The sequence below is a fragment of the Pteropus alecto genome, unplaced genomic scaffold (assembly GCF_000325575.1).
Source record: "Pteropus alecto unplaced genomic scaffold, ASM32557v1 scaffold14, whole genome shotgun sequence".
Taxonomy (NCBI): Eukaryota; Metazoa; Chordata; class Mammalia; order Chiroptera; family Pteropodidae; genus Pteropus; species Pteropus alecto.
Window position 1 is genome coordinate 5,330,414 of NW_006436810.1, and position 20,604 is coordinate 5,351,017.

General features: G+C 33.0%; 1 protein-coding gene across 3 annotated transcripts in view; it reads left to right on the forward strand.

Annotated features, from left to right (window-relative positions):
- The window catches only part of WDR7 (WD repeat domain 7), a 281,883-nt gene that overhangs the window by 38,794 nt on the left and 222,485 nt on the right, over window positions 1-20,604 (forward strand). For all 3 annotated transcript variants that reach the window (XM_015590833.2, XM_006913696.3, XM_015590832.2), the window contains exon 14: window positions 13,174-13,369. In XM_015590833.2, the coding sequence (XP_015446319.1) occupies window positions 13,174-13,369 (196 nt within the window). The remainder of the gene's footprint in view (window positions 1-13,173; window positions 13,370-20,604) is intronic.

A 20,604-nucleotide genomic window follows, 5' to 3' on the forward strand; every position in this document is an offset into this window, starting at 1 on the left:
CTCTTGTGCTACAATAAAACATGAGAATTTTTATCTTTGCACACATTTAGTGAAATATCTAATTTTTGATGCTGAAATTTATTTAGATTATTTTATATCAGTTTAGAACAACCATTTCTGATTTGGCTGATTTCTGTTTTTATAAGAATAAAACATTTGAAATGTTGTAGTTTATACATATAAAATTATGTATACAGTTAAAAGGAGGAGTTTACATAATGTCATGGTTTCTGTTTGAACTACATTAATACATACTTTTTTTTAGCTTAGAAGTTAGTATGAGAGGATTTTCTGGTTTCTTTTTAAAATAATTCAAGTGGTATTTAATATAGTAAAATGTTTTGACCAGTTGCATTTAAAAATAATTTTTATGAGTAAAATCTACTTAGTAGACATATATGTAACTAGAGAATGGGCTCCCTAGTAGACTAGGAATGGGCCAAAGGTGCTAGTTGCCTGGGGAATGTGAAGAAGAGAGACCTAGACAAGGTACTAGGAAAATAATGTATGACTTGTAATTTACTTATTAAAGGCTCACCAGTAGAGATTTTCTAGTTTTTAATTGACATTCAAAAGTACTCTAGGTAGAGAGCCAGAGGAGAGAAAGAATAATTAGGGGGATCGTTTATAAACTACATCCATGTCTAACCAATCTACTGTATATTTGAAACTAATAAAAAAAAAAGTACTGATGAAGACAGAGAAACTTGCTTTTATAGCTTTGCGATAATTTAACAAGTAAATAATGACTGCCTAGTTAATAACTTTTTCATTAAGCTGGTGGTTTTAGGGACATCAGCTAATGCGTTTAAAGATCAGATCACCTACCTGATTAATAAAAAGCTAAGAAATATTGTGTATTTGCTAAATATTTAGCAAATGACTCTTTTGTTGAGATTAGAGTTAACTATATTACATACTGGTTCTAATGCTTGAATTGCTCATTTTATAAATTGATCTAGTGTCATTTTCTTTTAGAAGAAAATATTTTTATTTTAAAGTTGTGATCTCTGCTAGTTGGAAGATTATAAAATTTATCAAACAGCCTGATTAAAGATAAATGCTGAAAAGTTAGTCATCTACTTTTTTGATGAGAATAGTTTCGATTCTTATCTTAGATATATTCAGAAAGAAATGGAGTTTTGCCTTCTTCCAATTTTTTTTTCAAGAAATGATGTTCTAAAACAGAATTGTTAGTTGTGTTTTAAAAATTACTTAAAAAATTATTTAAATCGTAATTAAGAATGTTCAAGGTTGACGATAATTCCTTATAGTTATATTTCATGTTTCCCAAAATGTAGAAGGTTGGTAAGAAAAAGTACTAAGTAAAATCATTGTCTGCCTCCTAGCTAGGTCGACAGTGAACAGAAATGAAATCCTCTCTGCCAGGTAGAAAAGATGTACAGTTGGAGGCAGCTCTGCTTTGCTCGACTACTCTTCACTGCTGTGAGATTTGACTGATGGTGTATTGACTTTCTGAGGGGTGCTGGAACTTGTAGTTTTGACATTTCTAATATTAGGTTATTTTCCATTCCTATTTCTTTCTTCTTAAACATATGGAATGTAGAGGGAAAATTCTTCAGTTTGAGGTTGTTATTTTTTTGTTTTTATGGTGGTTTAGGTTCTGGATAAAACAAAATGTACTGTATATACATATTGAAGATACACATACATATAAAAGAAGACTAAAGTGAAGCTATCTATTTGAACAGTATTTGAATTATATAATATAAAATAAAGTCTTACACCATTTGTATCATTCTAAGTTGTGTTTATTGTTTTTCAGTGAATGGTTTTGACCTTATATATTACTATTCAGATAGCATAGTTCTTAGGCAATTTTAATAGGATTCAAATTTAAAGTGGAACCTTTATTATTAAATTAGATTGCCACTTCAAATACTCACATAGACTTTTCAGAAAAATCTTTTTCAAAATGGGCTTTCTAAATTGTTAACTGACTTATTAAATTTTCATCTGCACTTAGAATATTATTTACCAGTGTCTTAAAATATTTTTATAAATAGATAATGATGTACATAGGAAAAATGCAAAAGGTATTAAAGGTTACTAATGAAAAGCAAGTCTCCCTTTCTTTCCTATTCTCCAGCTATGAGGCTCCCTTAACCCTGAGTGCAGTGTCTTATAATCCCTCAGAGATTATTTGTACTGTAATGTTTTCATATTTCAGAACTAGAGCATTTTAGTTTAATTTTATTCTAGTAAGTAAGAATTTAAGCAGCACACAGTGGTTAGAGAGAGAAAGCTTTCTAGAGTTGAATAGCTATCAGAGGTGGATTTGGGTGAATTTTCAAAATCTGAACCTGCAGGCCAGGGGAGGCCAAATGAATGCTTAGGTTGCCTGGGAAGTCCAGGAGAGAGCCATGGAGAGGAGACAGGTGTTCTTAGGGCAGCTGAGTGCTGCAGCAGGACACTTCTGAACCTCTAGCCTCAGGGTTGTATAGTCACAGATGAGAATGGTCTAATCTCTTCTCTTCCACTTTCCAGCCAGCTTATTTTACCTTACCTGCTTACTTATCATTCTCCCCTTAGTGTAGTGTCTGGTATAAAGGAGTCCACTCTCCAAAACCCAGGAAAATTTTCTTTTATTTCCACATAGTTTATTTCCAGAGAAAATGAAAAAACAAAAAAAAAAGAGAAGAAAAAATTTAAATGTCAAGAGTGCTTTGAAAAACATTTTCCCTAATAAACCAGGTAGATGCGATTGACAAGGAAGAAAATTCAGAAATTAAAAAAATCACCCTAGAGACCCGATAGCGTAGTTTTTAACTAGAGAACTATACTGATATCTTTGCACAGAGCTCTTCACGTTTCTTTAGTTGATTTATGCAGCAGGTGGCTGCATTTAGAAGTACGTCCTGTGACAATGAACCTTTGTGTGTGTGATACAGTATGAAACTAGTTATTGACATTTTAAAAAACATACCACTCCATACTCTGTATTCCTGGGTACATGTAAAGGCAGTGGAAGTATTAAAATTGAACTGGAAAGATAAGTAGTACCAAAACCAGATTCTGCTTTGCTTTGGGGAGTGAGAAAAATGAGTATGGAAGGGAACAAAAAATGTGACTTTTTAAAGTACTTACTTTTAGTAAATATATATTTAATAGTTATTTTCTTCTCATTAGCATGGATAATTGAATTATCAGAGCTAGTTTTTGCTCCTGCTAGAACTTTATTCAAAACAGAATTTTTGGAAGATGTTACAAAATAAATTATTTGGTACCAATAATATATTCCTCAGTTTGAGCATTTGCCTGTTTTTTAATAGATTAGTTTAAAATGATTATTTTTCATTTATAACATCTTATTAAAACTCTAATGTCACGTAATTTTCAAAAGTATCCAGAAGGGGGCAGCACGGGCCTGTGAAAATAAGAATGCAAGGTACCTAACCTGTGTGTTGGAGTTCGTGCCTTCATTTGACAGTATTAGATCCGTTGGTCTTAGAAGCAGAGGTATGATAATATGAATGGTTTATGTGACAATATGGTACGTGAGTGTGGCTAATGTTCATACCCTTAATTAAGAGCAATTAGCAGATCAGGTATTCTTTTAATATATTGTGCTTTTCATTCTGCAAAAGTAGCTAAAGCTTTTGCCTGAATTAGCTCTTACCCTACCTTTTTAAACTTGGACTTTTGTCATTATTTTAACTTGAATATTATATTTAAAATACTGTGTCTATAATTGTAGCGTAATCCCTGAAGCCAAGCAGAGTAAACTTTGCTAATACAAAGGAAGCAAAAGCAGGAAACACACCTATCATTAATTTTCTAAACTATATCACAGTAGACACAATGTTCTATAATGTCCTTTTTTCCCCTTTAAAACTTAATTCATTTAGATTTTTAGGCCACATGTTTTTTGGCACTGTCTTTTTGAAATTAATTTTTATTTTTATTTTAAATTAAATAATACTGTGTTATGTAAATACATATATTTTCTAAATATAGTCTTGTCATCTTTCTATGTCACTAAGTATATTCCAACATCATTTTTAATGTTATTCTGTAGTTTATTTTATCAGAAATTTTAGAATGTTGGTTTATTAATTTTTTCTGTGATCAATAGTGGGGATGAAAATTAGTGTAGCTAAGCATTGCACATCTGGAATGATTTTTTAGGATAAATTTTTAAACATGAAATTTGTATATAAAAGGGTGTATTAATTTTTAAAGGCTTTTGAATTGGTATTAACCAAATTGCCCTTCAAAGCTTAAGAATAGATTTATACAACCACCATTTTACCCTCATCATTCTCCATTATCCTATTTATAATTTTTTTCTGTTTATAATCCTTTAAGTCTTGCTAATTTTCTAGGCTTGTAAGTACTGTATGTAAAGTATGTGTAAATATATAGTAGTCATTCTCATTTCGAAAGCACAAATGTGTTAATATACCAATACTATATTTGTTATTTGTTCTGATTAGTTTACATTTTATTCTTTATAATTTTCTGTTTTTAAATTTTTACTACTACCATATTACTATGTATTCAAAATAAAAAAAAATTTTCTGCTATGGTTAGTATCTGTGTATTCAAACATTATAATAAACCCTGTTTCTTGCGTAGGAAGCTGAAAAAATCAGTAATATGCCAAGAGACTGTCAGTGAGGGGTGCCTTTAACAGTAGTGAGAAAGATTGCATTCTTATTCTGGCTGTCTGATATTCTAAACATTTTAAAAATTTTCCTATTTTGGAAAATTTCCTTTAGATCTTAAGTCATGTCCTTGATAGTAGAGAAGATTACACAGGGCATGAAGTTTATTTTTTAGTAACAGAAGTAATTTAGTGTTAAACTTTGTGAATGAAGCGGTTGATTAAATTCACTTTTTATTTTGGCCAAAAAAGGTAGTATGAGACAAGGCAAAGACTTTTTTCTTGAGTAATTTAATTATAAAACAGTTTCAAAATGAGTTAAAAATTTTTTAAATGGCAGAAATTATTAGAAAAAAGTGAATGACCTTTTAAGGTGGCTAGTCAACAAGGTACAACATATTTTTGAATAGTCATTCATTCGGTAAATATCTGAGTGCCTGCTATATTCCAGGTACCTTTGAGGACCGGGCATATAATAGTGGTCATAGTCGCTGTTTGATAGAATTTCATCAAATGAAGGAGCCGGACTAGAAAACACTCAGTTATAGTGGAGGATGATAAATATCATGAAGTGCCTGTTTTGTGAGATCCTGAGTACCTGGCCCTCACGGAGGCCCTTTCAGGGGCTTTCGTAAGCCTCCCTTGGGCGTTTTGGAAGAGTTTCAAAAAGGATAATGGTATTTGAAATTATGAGTTTTTGAAGGTATTGGAATGTGTTAGTTCTGTGGGTGTGCATAAAGTGATATATGTATATGAATAACCTCCGTTGGCAGAGGTACTTGTATTGGGTATGTGACGGGGAGTAGTCCGGAGCACTTGACAATTCATCCCGACTGGCACCTAGTAGATCTGTACATGGCAAACTGGCAGGAATTTGACATATTTGTACATTACTTTGGAAATAATGACCAAGAGATCAGAATGATGGTTTTGTAGGTGCTGCTAGCTAGCTGTATATGACACCATTAGGGTACTTTATTTAATCCTACTTAGTAAAACTGTTTGGAAGAAAAAAGTTTAGATGATAAAAAGAACCTGTACTCAAAAGTAAAATATTCAAGGCATTCTTCCAAAGAAAAATTTGACACGAGAGTAGAGTAGAATGCAAATGGAATGATACAAAGTTAGAAAGGAAGAATGTGTACTCAAAACACCACCAAAAAACACCAGTTATTTGTATAATGATTCTCTTTTGGAGTCATAATCAGTGGTTTTTCTTAGACATTGGTGAAAACTTTCAGAAAGTGTTGGAGCAAACTTTCTGCTATAAGGCATGTGGAGCCTAAAATAATGAGCCACTAATTGGTCATGTCAGTGAGAACAGGGCCTTCGGAGCCAAACAGACCTGGATCTGTGTCTTTATCTTGGGGTGACTTTAGCAGACCTCTGGCCACATTTTCTGTGAAGTGTTGGTTTAAACTTTTGGGGTAATGTCTGTCCTGTAATAGGAGCTAATTAAGTTATTGTTATTATTTTTACTTTCAGTCACCCACATCCTCATTTGGATGATAAAAGACTAAATCTAGGCAATATGTTCATTCATTTCCAGCATCAGAATGACCTTCTTATAGACATATTTTGTTCCTATATTAGGAACTACTTTTCGTTTTCCTGCTTCCCAACTATGGCCAGATGGTTTTAGAATCTCTTCAAATTAGGGATGAGTCCCCTTTCTCTGTCAGTTTCAAGATATCAAGAGCAACTGGATAAAAGGGTTTTATTCTCTCCTAATTCTCTAGAAAATGTAGTCTCGGGTAGGTATTATTCTCTTCCCACTCGCTGCTTGAGAAATGGGGTTTTCACCTGTCTGAAAGGCCGACACCATGCCATTTCTTTGGAATCATAGGTAGAGTACAGACGGTATGACTATTACCTTTGCAAAATCTTTGGTGGCATGACCCTAGATGATCAACGGGGGAGTTTAACCCTGTTTATTTCTTTTCTTAGGGTATAAATTATGGGCTAGGCACAACTTTCTTGCCTAACTGTGCATTCTTTGATATAGACTTCAAAAGCAAGCCAGCATTCTTTTTAAACAAAAAGATATTTTTAGCATATATGTTCTGTTAATTTACTGCTAGGAAAGAGATACATAGATTCTTTCAGTATCTTCATTTAGAAAAATGAGAGCAATATTTTTTAACCCATTTGTTTCCCTGAGAGGTATGTAAATGCGTGTTTATTTCTTGTAAGAATGCAGGTATGATGGGGATAATTGGAGGCCAAGCAGGCAGGTTCAAAGTTACTAGGTCAGATGGATGGGCAATGCCATTCAAGTTCTAAGTGAGGAGTCAGGAAGTGGAAGGCCAGGACCAACAGCCACCTGGGGTCCCATTTCAGGGCACTCTGATAGGTGAGGCCCTTTGTCATGGAAGACGCTAGTGCCTGAATGTGAGCAGCTCATTGAGTGTGGGTTTGGGCAGTAACTTTAGATAGCTGCTTGGTGTGCAGAGATGCGGCAAAGGGCAACACCTGCACTTCTTAAAATCTTAGAACATTTTCAGAATCTGCAGATTTGTCTGAGTCCCTAAACTAACAGATTATCTCAATGTCATTTATTAAATCTTTTTTCTCCGATAGGTTGTATCTTCGTAATCTTACAATAAATTCTTCATTTTTTAGTTGCTATTTTATTAATAATGGAAGAGTCAAAAAAAGGTGAAATTCTAATTAGCCCACTGTTTCTTCATTGTTATCTTTTGTATATAGTGAATAAGTGAAGATGTTAAAACTAGTCCCTAAAAGTCTTAATTTTCATATAGAACATTTTTATCCAAATAGATGGTTAGTGTTTTTGTTGGACTATACAGTCTTCTTTTCTAAAATTAGCTGTTAAAGAAATAGCTCTCTATTTTTTTTTAAAAATGAAGAATGGGCTATGGATCTTTGGAATTTTTTTTTTTTTATCTAGTTTTGTGAAAGTGTGGAAATGAACATTTTTTTCCCTTTAGGTAGAATATTTAAAAGTGATAAATGATGCATCTTAATTGCACATTTACGTTCTATAGAAAGAGTTCTGGGAAGTACAAGAAATAATGATTAAGAGAATAGTGGGATTGATTTATGAAAGAAGCTGGTCATTTATAGCTTGTCTCATGATGGACATATTTTAAAAGGAGAGACGGTAGTTAGCGTTCACATTTTTAAAGAATATTCAGACAGAGAGGAAGTTTGTTGTTTTTTTCTTTTTTGGCAGCTAAAAGATTGCTCCTGAAATGATATGAAGAAAAAAAAATTTAGTTTAGAAAACAAGTTAGCAAAACAAGAAAAAATATGTATGTAATTGACGCTGGAAATTGTTGGAAAGCCAGTCGTCTTCCCAGAGGGCTAGTGGGTGAGATAAACTAGCTGTCTCTAATTTCTGTAATTCATGGCACACGCTTAGGAACAGGTTGCATCAGAGGTTTCTGGGAACGGTTTAAAATGAAGTCTTGTAAAATGCGTAAGGTCAGGCGGGATGACCTGGCTGGTATATTCTGACTCTGTCAGATTCTATGACAGCTTGTGGCATTCTGCTGCTCAGCACTAATGTACTGTGAGGGTTATTTACTGGCAAATTCAATGAGTCTTTCTTTGGTTTAGAATCATAATTCTTTGAAAAACAATAATCGGCCTTGGGATAAACTTGTTTCGGTCCAGTATCTTCCTCCCTGCCCTTGCCTCAGTTATTTTACTTTTTTCATCAAATAAAAATAGAGTTTTTCCTTGGTTAAATATTCTGTTGTTAGCCTTTGCTTTTAATTAGCTTTCGATGTCATTGGCAGACATTGCTTCTAGGGCAGAGTTATAAGTGTTTGGAACATGAATTTGCAAAACTTTCATTTATGAAGTTCTAGCCTAGTTGATAGGATGCTTAATCCTTGCTGTTCAAGTTCTGTTCCATAACTATAAAAAAAAAAATTAAGTGGTATTTATTTGTAGTCTTTAAGTCAGTTGATGTCAGTGGTTGCTAAAGGAGAATATGTGAGACACTTGATTGGGGTACGGCAATAAAATATTAAAGCTTTTTTTTCTTTTTATTTAACATTAAGAAACTGAAATTCCGAACATTTACTAGATGGAAGGACACTGGTGTCTCACTCGTTTTCAGATATCAGATGGGCACATGTCACCTGGGGAAGAGTGGGCCTGCCACCGCGAGGAGACTGACCGCATTGCTCTCGCTGGGTGTGCTTCCAGTTAAAATGCGTTTGCTTAAGGGAACTGCAGATTTTACTGTACAGTTTTCAACCTACCCATCACAAAATGGGCAGAGAAAATAATGATGGAACATATTTCCAATGGAAATTAAATATGTTTTCATCAGCCGCATCTTAAATTTGTTTATTTAGACTTTGAGTTATCCTTTTAAAATATATTTTTGTGCATGTTTTACAATGTACATGATATACTGGCATATCGGTACATGTATAATGTATAAATACATATGTAGTGGGAATACATTGCAAAGTTTTTTTAATGAATGTGTGATCAAAAAAGTCTGAAGCATAAATGCTTTTCAAATAATTTAAAGATACGAAGTTCACATTTTTTTGTATTATTATTTTAATTATACAATTTAAATGTCTACACATTATTTTGTTATAATTCCCTGATGTTAAGTCATGCTTAGGTGACTTTTCCAGTTGAAATGAAAGAACATGAAATAGAATTCAATTAATCAAATTATAGACTCAATCATTATAGGTGAAGTGATGTTCAATAATCAAGATCTCTGGAATTTAATAATAAAAGAATTGTGCTAATGCAACTCATTTGTGGGGAAGCCAGGTCTAAATCAAAGAGAGGTAGAAGATATAAAATATTCTTTAAGAAGTGCTTCTTTAATTTTGAGTATAGATAAAAAGAAACCAAGTTAATTGTGTTTTAGCAAATCATTTAAGTGCTTTCACTTAACAGCTGAGAATTATTTATCATTACTCTGTTCATTGTTTGAATTAAAATTAATACCAAAGTGGTGCTTGAGAATGGTCTTTTTTCCTTTTACATTTAAATAGACTAGACATTTGCTTTGTTTATACCGTTAATTTGTTTTCACACAGCCTGCAAAGGTAACCATCAACTCAGAATTAATTAGCGGAATCAAAATTAATGAGGTTTTACTGTATTGGGCCATTTCCACTGTAGGCCAGTTTTCTTCACATGAGTTGGACTAGCATTTTCTTGAAAGAAGAAAAATTTGATCTATTTTAATTCATATTTAAAAAGGAGAGAACCATCTTGTGAGTTAAGAACCTCTAATAATTATGCTTTCTTGGGCTTAGTAATATTGATTTTTCATTTTGTTTTGTTTTCAGTCTTGATTATTTTGGCTATTTCCAGACCGTTGTTTATAACAGTAAAGCTAGAGTTAACTCTTCAGATGCTTATTTTCATTTACAGGGACATTATATCATTTTTATTTTGGACACTTTTTTTTGTGGATGGAGCATGTCATTTGCCAATTTTCCTCCTTATTGAACTATATGAAGGAGGAACAGAACTATTTTTTAAAAACATATTTTTATAAACGTATGTGTTAGAATATGTTATGTGGAAACAAAAAGCTAGAATTTCTGGAATTGTAGTTCATTGTTCTCTTCAGGAAATTATGTCCTATAATCTATTTTTTAAAGCAGATCCTATGATTTTAATATTTGGTTTGTATGTCCTTTATTTTTACTAATAAAGAGTGATAACATTATGTAGAGCTTTTAATCTTTTTATGAGACTAGTTTGTATTTTCTTGAATTTTTGAAATTATCCACCTGCATCTAAATGGGGAGAGTGAAATTCTGACAGTGAACTTCGCATGAAGAGTTGATGCTGAAGGTCAAGTTTCTTACAGGAATGGGGATGCCATTTTTGTTTGTTCACTTAATGTCTGCAGTCCTTTCTCTGCTGGGTTGTAAACTACAGTAGTTTGGCAGCGAGAGAGAATATGTAGTTCAGTGGTTGTCAGTAGTTTTCTGTCGACTCAGATGTTGAGATCTACCAATCAACCATAATTGGAGGAACACCGAACAGAGTAAAGAATACTGGTAAAAATTAACTTTTTTTTTAAGAAAAAACAAACCTCACTGACTCATGCCTCATTTTCTCTATTCTTTGAAAAAGAATGACAAGAAAGTATGTGAACATTAATGAAATGACTGTGGACTTGGGGACTAACTAGTAGGCTTGTTAGGTATATGGAGTGATTTAAGGATTAGCTCATTTTTAAACATTTTGGGGAACTGGTGCTTCAGAGTAGCAGAATCAAAAGTGGTGACTGATGAGTGCTGTGGAAGATCAGTGCTTGATTAAAGAATGTGACTAGATGAAAAGTAATGCTGTTTAGGGATTATTCTTTTTAGTTACTCGTACACAGAAAATGAGACCACTGTTAGATTTATTTTCTCTGATGAGAGAAATACATAAAATGACCACTTTTTTGGCATATTGATGTTGCAAAATATGAATAGTTAACCATTAATGTAACACACCATCCCTTTTTGTAAGTTGAATGATGGATATACTTGATAAATACAAAGTCAGCACTAATGGTAATCTGTAGAAAAGCAAAGCATCCATTGTATTAAAATATTATCTTCAGTTGGCAATGTATGTCTAGTGAAACTCATAAATATTTTATGTAGTGTGAAAAAACTGAAAATAAAGGCATTATGGTATATACTTATACCCTATTTTATCTAACAATGCCTGTATTTAAATAAATTTTTTTTAGTTTGCCACTTTATTTTAATTTATTGCTTATTTATAAAGCTAATTTTGTATGCCATAAGCCAAGTACCCCTCAGTCCTTAATGTCTTTTTAAAGAAAGAAGTCATGTTTTATGTTTCAATTGAACGCTTATCAGGGCATGTTAAGTTTAACAAATGCTTACTTAAGAAACTTACATATGATGTTTTAACATGATCTTTCTGAACTTAGTTTTAATTTTTAAAATGAGTTAATACCTGCTATGTTTATTGTAGTATTTAAATCATTTATAAAACAAAAAGTATAAATAAAGCTAACGGGATAAAAGAATAAAACACGTGAATTTAAAAACAAAGTAAATGGTTAAAGCTTATTATCTTTGTTTTATTAATGCTCTGCTTTGTTCAAAAACTGTTTTAAAAAAAACATTATTCATAGAAAGATGAGACCACTGAGAGTCTGTCCAAGATCTCACACTGTTATAAATAGAAAATTCAGTCCTGAGTGTTTTAGTAGTCAAAACATGAAAAGAACCAGTTATAGCAGCTTTCCCCAAAGTATGTTCCCCAAAAAACGAGGTCTTGTAAGTTTACCATGGTCACGTAAATTTACAGACAAGTGATATTGTACCCACCTTGGAGAGAGAATTATATTCATACCATCATGTCAAAGATTCTTGGAAGTTCCTTTGGGTAAAAACCACAACCATAATTTGTGTTTTCCAAGCACATTTGGCCACCCACCCCAGACTTTTTCATCTGATACCTGTCAGCATTTCACATTCTGTGATGTATGTGGATCTGTGAGATATTGTTCTTTAGTTAAGAACAATCTATTTGTTTAAGCGCAGCCCAGCAGGGTGAGGTCTGAGAGGTTTCACCTTTGGATCTCAGAAGGGACAGTATATATGTAGTGCAGTGGGCCTCATCCTCAATAAATAGTCACAATATATACAATCATGCATTTCAGATGGCTGTTTTCATATGGTTTCACCTTAGTATGAACTGACAGCATAATCAAGTCACTAAAAAGTTCAGTTTTAAATTGCTTATAAATTGTCTCAAAAATTTAAAGACTTCAGTTTTTAACATTCTAGATCATGGATTGTATTCTCTGTTGCCGGTGAAAATTTTTACCATCTTTGTTTGACTATTTATATTTTGTCTTGTTCTAAAAAGGAATTGAAGGGCAAAAACTAGAGACGAACAGAAAATACCTAGCAGAATGTTTAATTGGCTATTGTGTTAGTTGTGGTAGTGTGCCTGCTGACATTATAGACAAGCTGTGAAGCACATCTACAGGTAACAAAATATCCGTGGCTCTTCAGAAACGGTTGTGGCAGAGGGATTGCGAGGGTATTGTTTTTGAGTAAAAGAGTAGGGAAGAGCATAGGTCTAAATGACAGAATCACAAACAGAAGGAAGCGCTGCAGAAAGCAGCTCTAGCAGCTAACAAAGGAAAGTTCATACTGTGGAAAGAGAACACATAATAACAGATCAATTTCTTTCCAGCTTTGCCTGCTCATATATAGCGATCATTTTAGTAAGGTCATCTTTACATTTGAACAGCAGATTTTCCAAAGCATCTTCCCCACCCTTAATCTAGGATTAATTTAGGGTTGTGTGTGTGTGTGTGTGTGTGTGTGTATGTGTGTGTGTGGCAGGTCGGGGAGGGGGCGGTTAATGATTGAACTGGATGTTTTATGTACAATATAAAGGAACAAGTTTTTCAACACAACCTAATATTATGGTTGGTTTTCAGGAGTGGTGAATATAGAATTAATTTTGGTTTAAGTTATTGAGAATAGGATCCATTCTATTCTGATTTTAGTTTAAATATAATTAAGGTTTATTGTTCTTTTCAGGCAAGGGTACAGCACTGCGTCTGCTCTGTAGCCAGTGACCACTCAGTAGGACTCCTCAGTTTGCGAGAGAAAAAATGCATTATGCTGGCATCTCGTCATCTTTTCCCAATTCAAGTGATCAAGTGGAGGCCTTCTGATGATTACCTAGTAGTGGGCTGTGCAGATGGCTCTGTGTACGTCTGGCAAATGGATACTGGTAAGAACAAGTGTTGAAATAGACTAAAAAATCAAATGGGTACGTTTCATTTCCTAGAAATTAAAAATTTTTTATTTGAGGAAAAAATCCGAGATATAATAAGGTTGCTACTTTTATTTTTGATCACTGCTTTTTCTAAGTGTTCTCATTATCACCAAAGAAAAGCTTAAATGTCCCTTTGTCACGTTATGCTAAATACTTGTAGTTGGCCAATCTTCAAAGGAATGTAATTAAAGAAAATATACATATTAGTACAGACATACAGATAACAGACCAAAAAATCAGTGATTCCTTTACAATTCATGAGGTAAATGTAAGCAAGATGAAGAAAACATTTTTGTCTCAAATTCAGAAACAGCGTGAAAAGATAAAATCCTCTTATTTTAACAGCAAAAAAGTGGTATGGGGCTGTTAATTGTAGGAGGTGATTAAAACGAAAGTTTTAAGTTTTAGAGAGAACACTTAAAATTTCAAGTTTCAGAAATTTTATGTATAGGACATAATATAGAACAAATAATGCTTAGCTTAAAGTATAGGCAGTGATTTGTAATGTTAAACACAGAATCTAACAGTTTTCCCTGGGAAATCTTGGAACTATGTACCTACCTAAATGTTTTTATTAATTTAGGCCTTTAAAAACATATTTTATTCGACTTTTCCTATCTTAAGTAATTATGTACCAATGATTAAAACCTTTCTTTACATTAAAAAAAAACTTGTATTATAATATTTCTACTAAATGTTTTTCCCTTTCTTCATTTAAAAATTTTTTCTGTTTGTTTTAAATAGTCCTTTTTGAAATCAGACTATCTACATATTTCTGCCTACACTGTGGTGCAGTAAGAGTTCTAAGTTTGTATGGAATAAGTAGCCATGCTCTTCAGCAATCTTTTCTTTTAGAGTCCTTGTTTTAACTGGTAGTACAGAGGTAGTCTTGTTTGACAAGGTGAAGCATTCTTGGAGAATATCAGACTTCTTTGCTTTTACATTTATTTTTTTTCTTTTTCTTGTCTGATTATATAAGAGATTCATACCTTTTGTCAGGTTGTAAAAGCACAAAAGTATTAGAAAAGATGACCCCAAACTGCATTGCTCAGTGGTACATGTCAACATTTTGGCATATTTCGACCTACTTTTATTTCTGTGCACTTTTAAAACCAGAATTGCTGTCATACTACCTATGCATGTTTATGTACATAAAGATCTTACTTTGTGTCCTTTTTATTATATACTATCTGCTGCACAGCACAATTTTGTGTTTGTTGGTTTGGGTCACCTCACAAACTAACTATACAGAGTTTATTTTATCTTGTGTTCTGGAGTCAAAACACTTGGTCTGAATTTCGATTGACCTCTGTAATCTACAGCAAGTCACTGGACTTTTGTCCCTCGATTTTATCTGTAAAATGAAGATAGTAATAATTCCCATTTTATAATGTTGCTGGAAGAATAAAATGAGATAACCGTTTACCTGGTGTGTAGTAGGCATATAATGTAAGTGTGTATATGTGTATGTTTGTGTACCTGTAAGTTTCTGTGTGTGTGTACATGCCTTTGTATTTATTAAAGAAACAAGCTGCTTAACTTGTTACTTTGTCGAACTTGGGATTATGACCTTATATATATTTGGAAATATTTTCTTTTGGAATTAGTACTAAAGAAAGTTCTTATAGCAATAATAACATTCATAAAACACTATTTTAAAATACTATAATAAACAGTTGTCAGTCTTTAATATAAAGGTATGATAAACTTGTCTAGGACTTCTAAAAATGAAATAAGTATGGTAAAGGAAGACAGTATAATTTTTCTGCATTTTTTTAGATATGTACTTAAATAATGATACTTGAATATATCAGGTACTTTAAATTTTATATTCTTTACAAATGAGACCTTGCTGAAAGAAAAGTTACTTTTTCAGTAATTTCTCTGGAAGGAAATGACAAATAGCCCCTAACTGTAGGTATACTGGAGGCTGTTATTCTGACAACTAATTCAGTATAATTAAGCCCATTTTAGGTTAAACAATATATAATATTGAAAATTTAGAATTTGGACCTTCAGGAGGATTTCTGGTACATAGTCAATCCATATGACAATCTTAAATTGAAATAAGAATAGAGAAGCAGACTTTATTTTGGATTTCAGCCACAATGGCAATTATTCATTCTTTTTTCCTTCTTGCTATTCAGGCCTTAGCTAGTGATATAAAGGTCACTGGGGAGTCAGTAAGGCACATCCTGAAGGTATTGACGTCATTTATTTATTAAATTTATTTATTTATTAAATAAGTAAAAAATGAAGCTAAATAAATCAGGTTCAGCCAAGGTTTGATGTATAAAATATATTTGAACTCTGAGGAGATACTTTATCCCTCTGTAGTGTTTTGGGAATGTGTTTTTACAAATGAAGCCATATTACACTAAAGCTACTCATGCATATTGTATAATATTCTATTTGCTGTTGAACTGTACTCGCTTTTCTCAAATGGATAGTTTTATCTTCAATATTTGCTAATGAAATGAGTTTGAAGCTTGTAATATAAAATTTGATTAGTGAGATAGAGGTCCAGAATCTTTTCTTTTATTGTGTCATCTTTATTATATGCAATAGCAATTAATAGTGATATAGAAGCCATGGAAATTATTCTTCTTTCACATTTCTGGATACTTAGAAAATTAGTCAAACAACTAACAGCAAGATGTGGCTAGGTGAAACTCTTGACTCTCACTTAGGAACTTAGCTGAAGGTAGGCCACTGACCTAGTGGTGACTGCTGCTACTTGGAGCTGTTTATATGCTTCATGATCAGCACTCTCATTCTTCACATTTGATGTTCCCAGTAAGCGTGCATTATCTTTCCCACAGGCCTTTGACAATGTCAAAATCCTGTCTATTTGAGAAACAGTAGTATGCTTTAAGTATTGACTGATGTTGCAAGGTGTTCTTTTTAGCTAACCATTATGAAGCCTCACTAGCATTCTCATCTGCCCATCTGTACAAATGCAGACACCAAGAGTGCTTGCCAGAGATTATTAAAAATTATGAAGTGTATGAAGTCTTGTCAGTTTATTTAGTCAGTTTTCTGCTGTCTTTTTAAAATTTATTCTCTGCCCCTCCAGGTTTTTGAAAATATTTCTGTTTTTGCATTTACTTCATGAATATGTGTTTGTTCATTTTTTAAACTTTATTATCTAATAACATATAGCAGAGAATCATGCATTAATGTATATTTTTGTCTATTGAAAAATGTATGTAAAGCATGGATAACCAAAAACATAAAAAAAGGGTACTTTTCTAAAATCCTGGTAAAACCAAGGATAATCAGTTTTTTACCCTTCGGATGATTCGCTATGGAAATTTGAAGGTTGTTAGAGTGGAAATATGACTGTGTTTACTACCTTCACCACGAACCCTTTGTGTAATTAATTCTAGTCAAGAATAATTGGGTCACTTCCTACCACTTCTGGTCTTTTGTATCATCTGTATGGTTGCTCATGGCTTTTATTCATTTGGAACATTATTTTTTTTAATTTGCATATTTGTTTAAACAGTCTATCTATTAAGGAAATTTGAATAAAATAAAAACAAAATATTACATATTTACCCATGTAGTTACCATTTCTGTTGCTCTTCATTGTTTTGTGTAGAACCAGATTTTCATCTGGAATGATTTTCTGTTGTCGAATATTTAATATTTTTTTTATAGTGCAGGTCTATGAGTGATGAATTCTGAATTCTTTAAGCTTCTAGATGTTCGAAAAACTATTTCACTTTAATTTTTAAGTTTTTTTCTCTGGGTATATAATTCTAGGTTGACTTTTTTTTTTTTTAATATTCTATGGTCTTCTTTTTGCCTTATTTCCAGTGAGAAATTTGCTGTCACCCTTATCTTTAGTTTTTTCTATGTGCTATGTCCATTTTTATCTATTTCAAAACTTTTCTCTTTATTATTGGTTTTGAGCAATTTGATTATAGTTTTGTGTTTCTTGTGCTTAGGGTTTGTTGTACTTCTTGGATCTGTGTATATCTACTTTTCAACAAATTTGTAAATTGTTGGCCATTATTTATTCAAATATGTTTTCAATCTTTCTTCCTCTTTCCTCTCTCTGGAAACTTCACTTATATGTTCATTAGGCTACTTGAAATTACCCACAGCTCAGGGATTGTCTTTTCATTTTAAAATTATTTTTCTTTGTGTTTTATTTTATGTAGTTTCTATTCAGTGTCTTACTTGGAGGAGGTCTTTTAGGCCTTCAGCTGATTGGTTGAGGCCCATCCACAGTATGGAGGGTAATTTGCTTTACTCAAAGTTCACCAATTTAAATACAATCTAATCTAAAACACCTTCACAGAAACATTCAGAATAATTTTTGACCAAATATTTAGGCAATGTGGCCCAGTTAAGTTGACACATAAAATTAAGCTTCATTTTGTTGTTGTTGTTTTCATAACAACTTCATAGTATTCCTTTTAGAGAACATATCATAATTTATTGAACCTGTCTACTAATGATATATATTTACTTTTTTCAAGTTTAAAAATTTACAGGTAAGATAATCAGCAAATATGTGTATGTGCATATATTTATATTTTCACACATACACAGACATAGAAGCATATACTCACTGATACATATAGTTATTGATAGTATATATATAAATTTATATTTGTATATGGCATGTTTAATATAAATCTTAGGATTCCTATGTTAAAGAAAATGCGAATTTTAAATTGAATGGAATTTGTCAAGAAAATTGCTGCTAATTTTTACTCATACCAAAAGTATTTTATCATTTTCCTCATACCCTTAAGAATGCTGAGTATCTGTCACAGTAAGACCTAAATGATATTTTATCGTTGCTTCCATTTGGATTTCTTTATTAGTGAGGTTGATGTCTTTTCATATGATTACTACCCATTTGTATTTTTCTTAATTGTTCATATCCTTTGAACATTATCTGTTGGCTATTTTTCCTTATACATTTGTCAGAACTTTGTATTTTAACGCTGTTAACTCTGTCTCCATTTAATCCACAGATAGTTATTGAATGCCAGGGATACAGCAGGGAATGAAACACCTAAAATTTTCTAGCTCTTATGTAGTTTACATTCTGGGTGGGGAATGGCAGGTCAAAAACAGCAAACAAAAACTTTAAATATATGTATTATATTCATTTGTGATTAGTGCTATGGGGAAAATAAAGCAGAAAGGGTGATAATGAATGGTTTGGGGGCGGAAATGTTGAAATCTTTGATAAGATAGCTAGAGAGCAACTCATGGAGAAGGTAACATTAGGATAAAGGAATGAATGGAGATGTTGAAGGAAGTGATGAAATCCACGTTATCCAGGAGGATGACTTTCTGGACAGAATGAACACTAGATGTGAAGGACTAAAGGTGGCAGTATACAATTCATGTTTGAGGTCACCAGTAAGGTTAGTGTGGCTGGAGTGGAGTAATCTAGGGGAGAGTGATAGAATATAAAGTGAAAAACATAATTGGGGACCAGATCGTGGAAGGTCTTATAAGCCTTTGGCTTTTACTCTGAATGATATAGAAAACCATTGAAGAGCTTTAAGTTTTAATAAGGTTGCTCTGGCTGCTGGTTTGAGTATAGCCTGAAGGTGGTTCAAGGGTGGAGATTAGCTTGTACGCTATTTCCTCTAGGCAACAAAAGATGGTGGATATTAGAACAGAGTAGTTGCAATGGAGCTGGTGAGAAGTGGTTGAATTCTGGGTATATTTTGAAGGTAGAGCCAAAAGGATTTGCTGATAGTTGGATGAGGGGCATAAGAGAATGAGATAAGTCAAAGATGAATCCCAAGGTTTTAATCATGAACAAGTCAAAGGATAGAATTCATTCTGAGAGACTGATAAAATGATAGCAAGAGTAGGTTTGGGGGAAATCAAGAATTTAATTTTTGATATTGTTGAATATTAGACGTTCAAGTAGAGATGTTGATCAGTAAATTGTATATATAAGTCAGGAGTTCCAGGTGAGGTGTCAGAGTGAGTGATGTAAATGTGAGAATTCTTAGCATTTAGAAGATATTTAAGACCATGACTTGGATGCGTCACGAAGGGAACGTAGATAGGTAATGAATGATTGGGGCACTCCAGGGTTTAGATGTATTTCTGTGACGTAGAGAAACAAGCCAAGGAGACTGAGATGGAACTTCCAGGGAAAATAAGAAAATGAAGAGTGTGGTTGCCTGGAAGCCAAGTGAAAAAAGTGTTTCAAGGAGTAGAGAGGAAATCCAAGTGCTGCTGATAGTAAATGATAGTAAAATGAGGACAGAGAACTATTAGATTTAACAGCATGGGGACAGTAGGTTCTCTGCATGTTTGGGGATGATATCTGATTTGAATAAATTCAAAGGAAAATGGGAGAGCAGATATAGACAACTCTTTGGGGAATATGTATGAAAAAGGAGATACCAGTGAGAGAGAGATTATGTCAACTGTGTTGTGTCTTTTTAACAGGTGAAATAATTGCATGTTTATATGCTGATGGGAATGATCTAGTAGGTAGGGAAAATTAATGAAGAGAAAGGGGAGAATTGCTGAAACGATGCCCTTGTGTAGACAAGAGAGGGATGGGATTTAAGCTACTAGTGTGTTAGGAGCCTGTATAGTTTATTCATAATTATAGGGAAATGTGAGTGGGAATATGGTAATGGGAGCTTGTGGAACTTCTTTTCTAATTGCTTCTTTCTAAATGAAATAGGAAACAAAAATTTTTACCTAGATAAGGGTAAGAAATAGAGTATTGGAGATTGGTGGAAAGAAAAGATATGGAATAATTAACTAGGAGAATAGGAATATGAAAGGTCTGTGGAAATGTGGCCACTACTAAGGGCCCTCTTGAGATCAATGGTCATGAATTTCAAGTGGCTCTGTCAACATGTTTGTCTTTCATGTCTGTCTTCATTGTACAGGTTCAGAGTAGGTGGAAAGTTGGATTCAACCAGGATTGGAGTTTGCTTGGCTAGTATACAGAAGTGAAGTGAAGACAAAGCTGTGATTACGAGAATGGACAATGGAATTTTAATTTAGTAGGTAGGGACATGAGGATATGGGCTAAGTGAGGGACAGTGTAAGGGTGACAGGTTAATGAATTGTTGAAGTCAGTGGTGAAAAAATGAATTATTAGAATAGGAACAAGAGAAATGAAGAATGAGAGTTGATGTCAGAGAGTGGAATATTTGAAATTGGGGTCATGTTGGGATTTC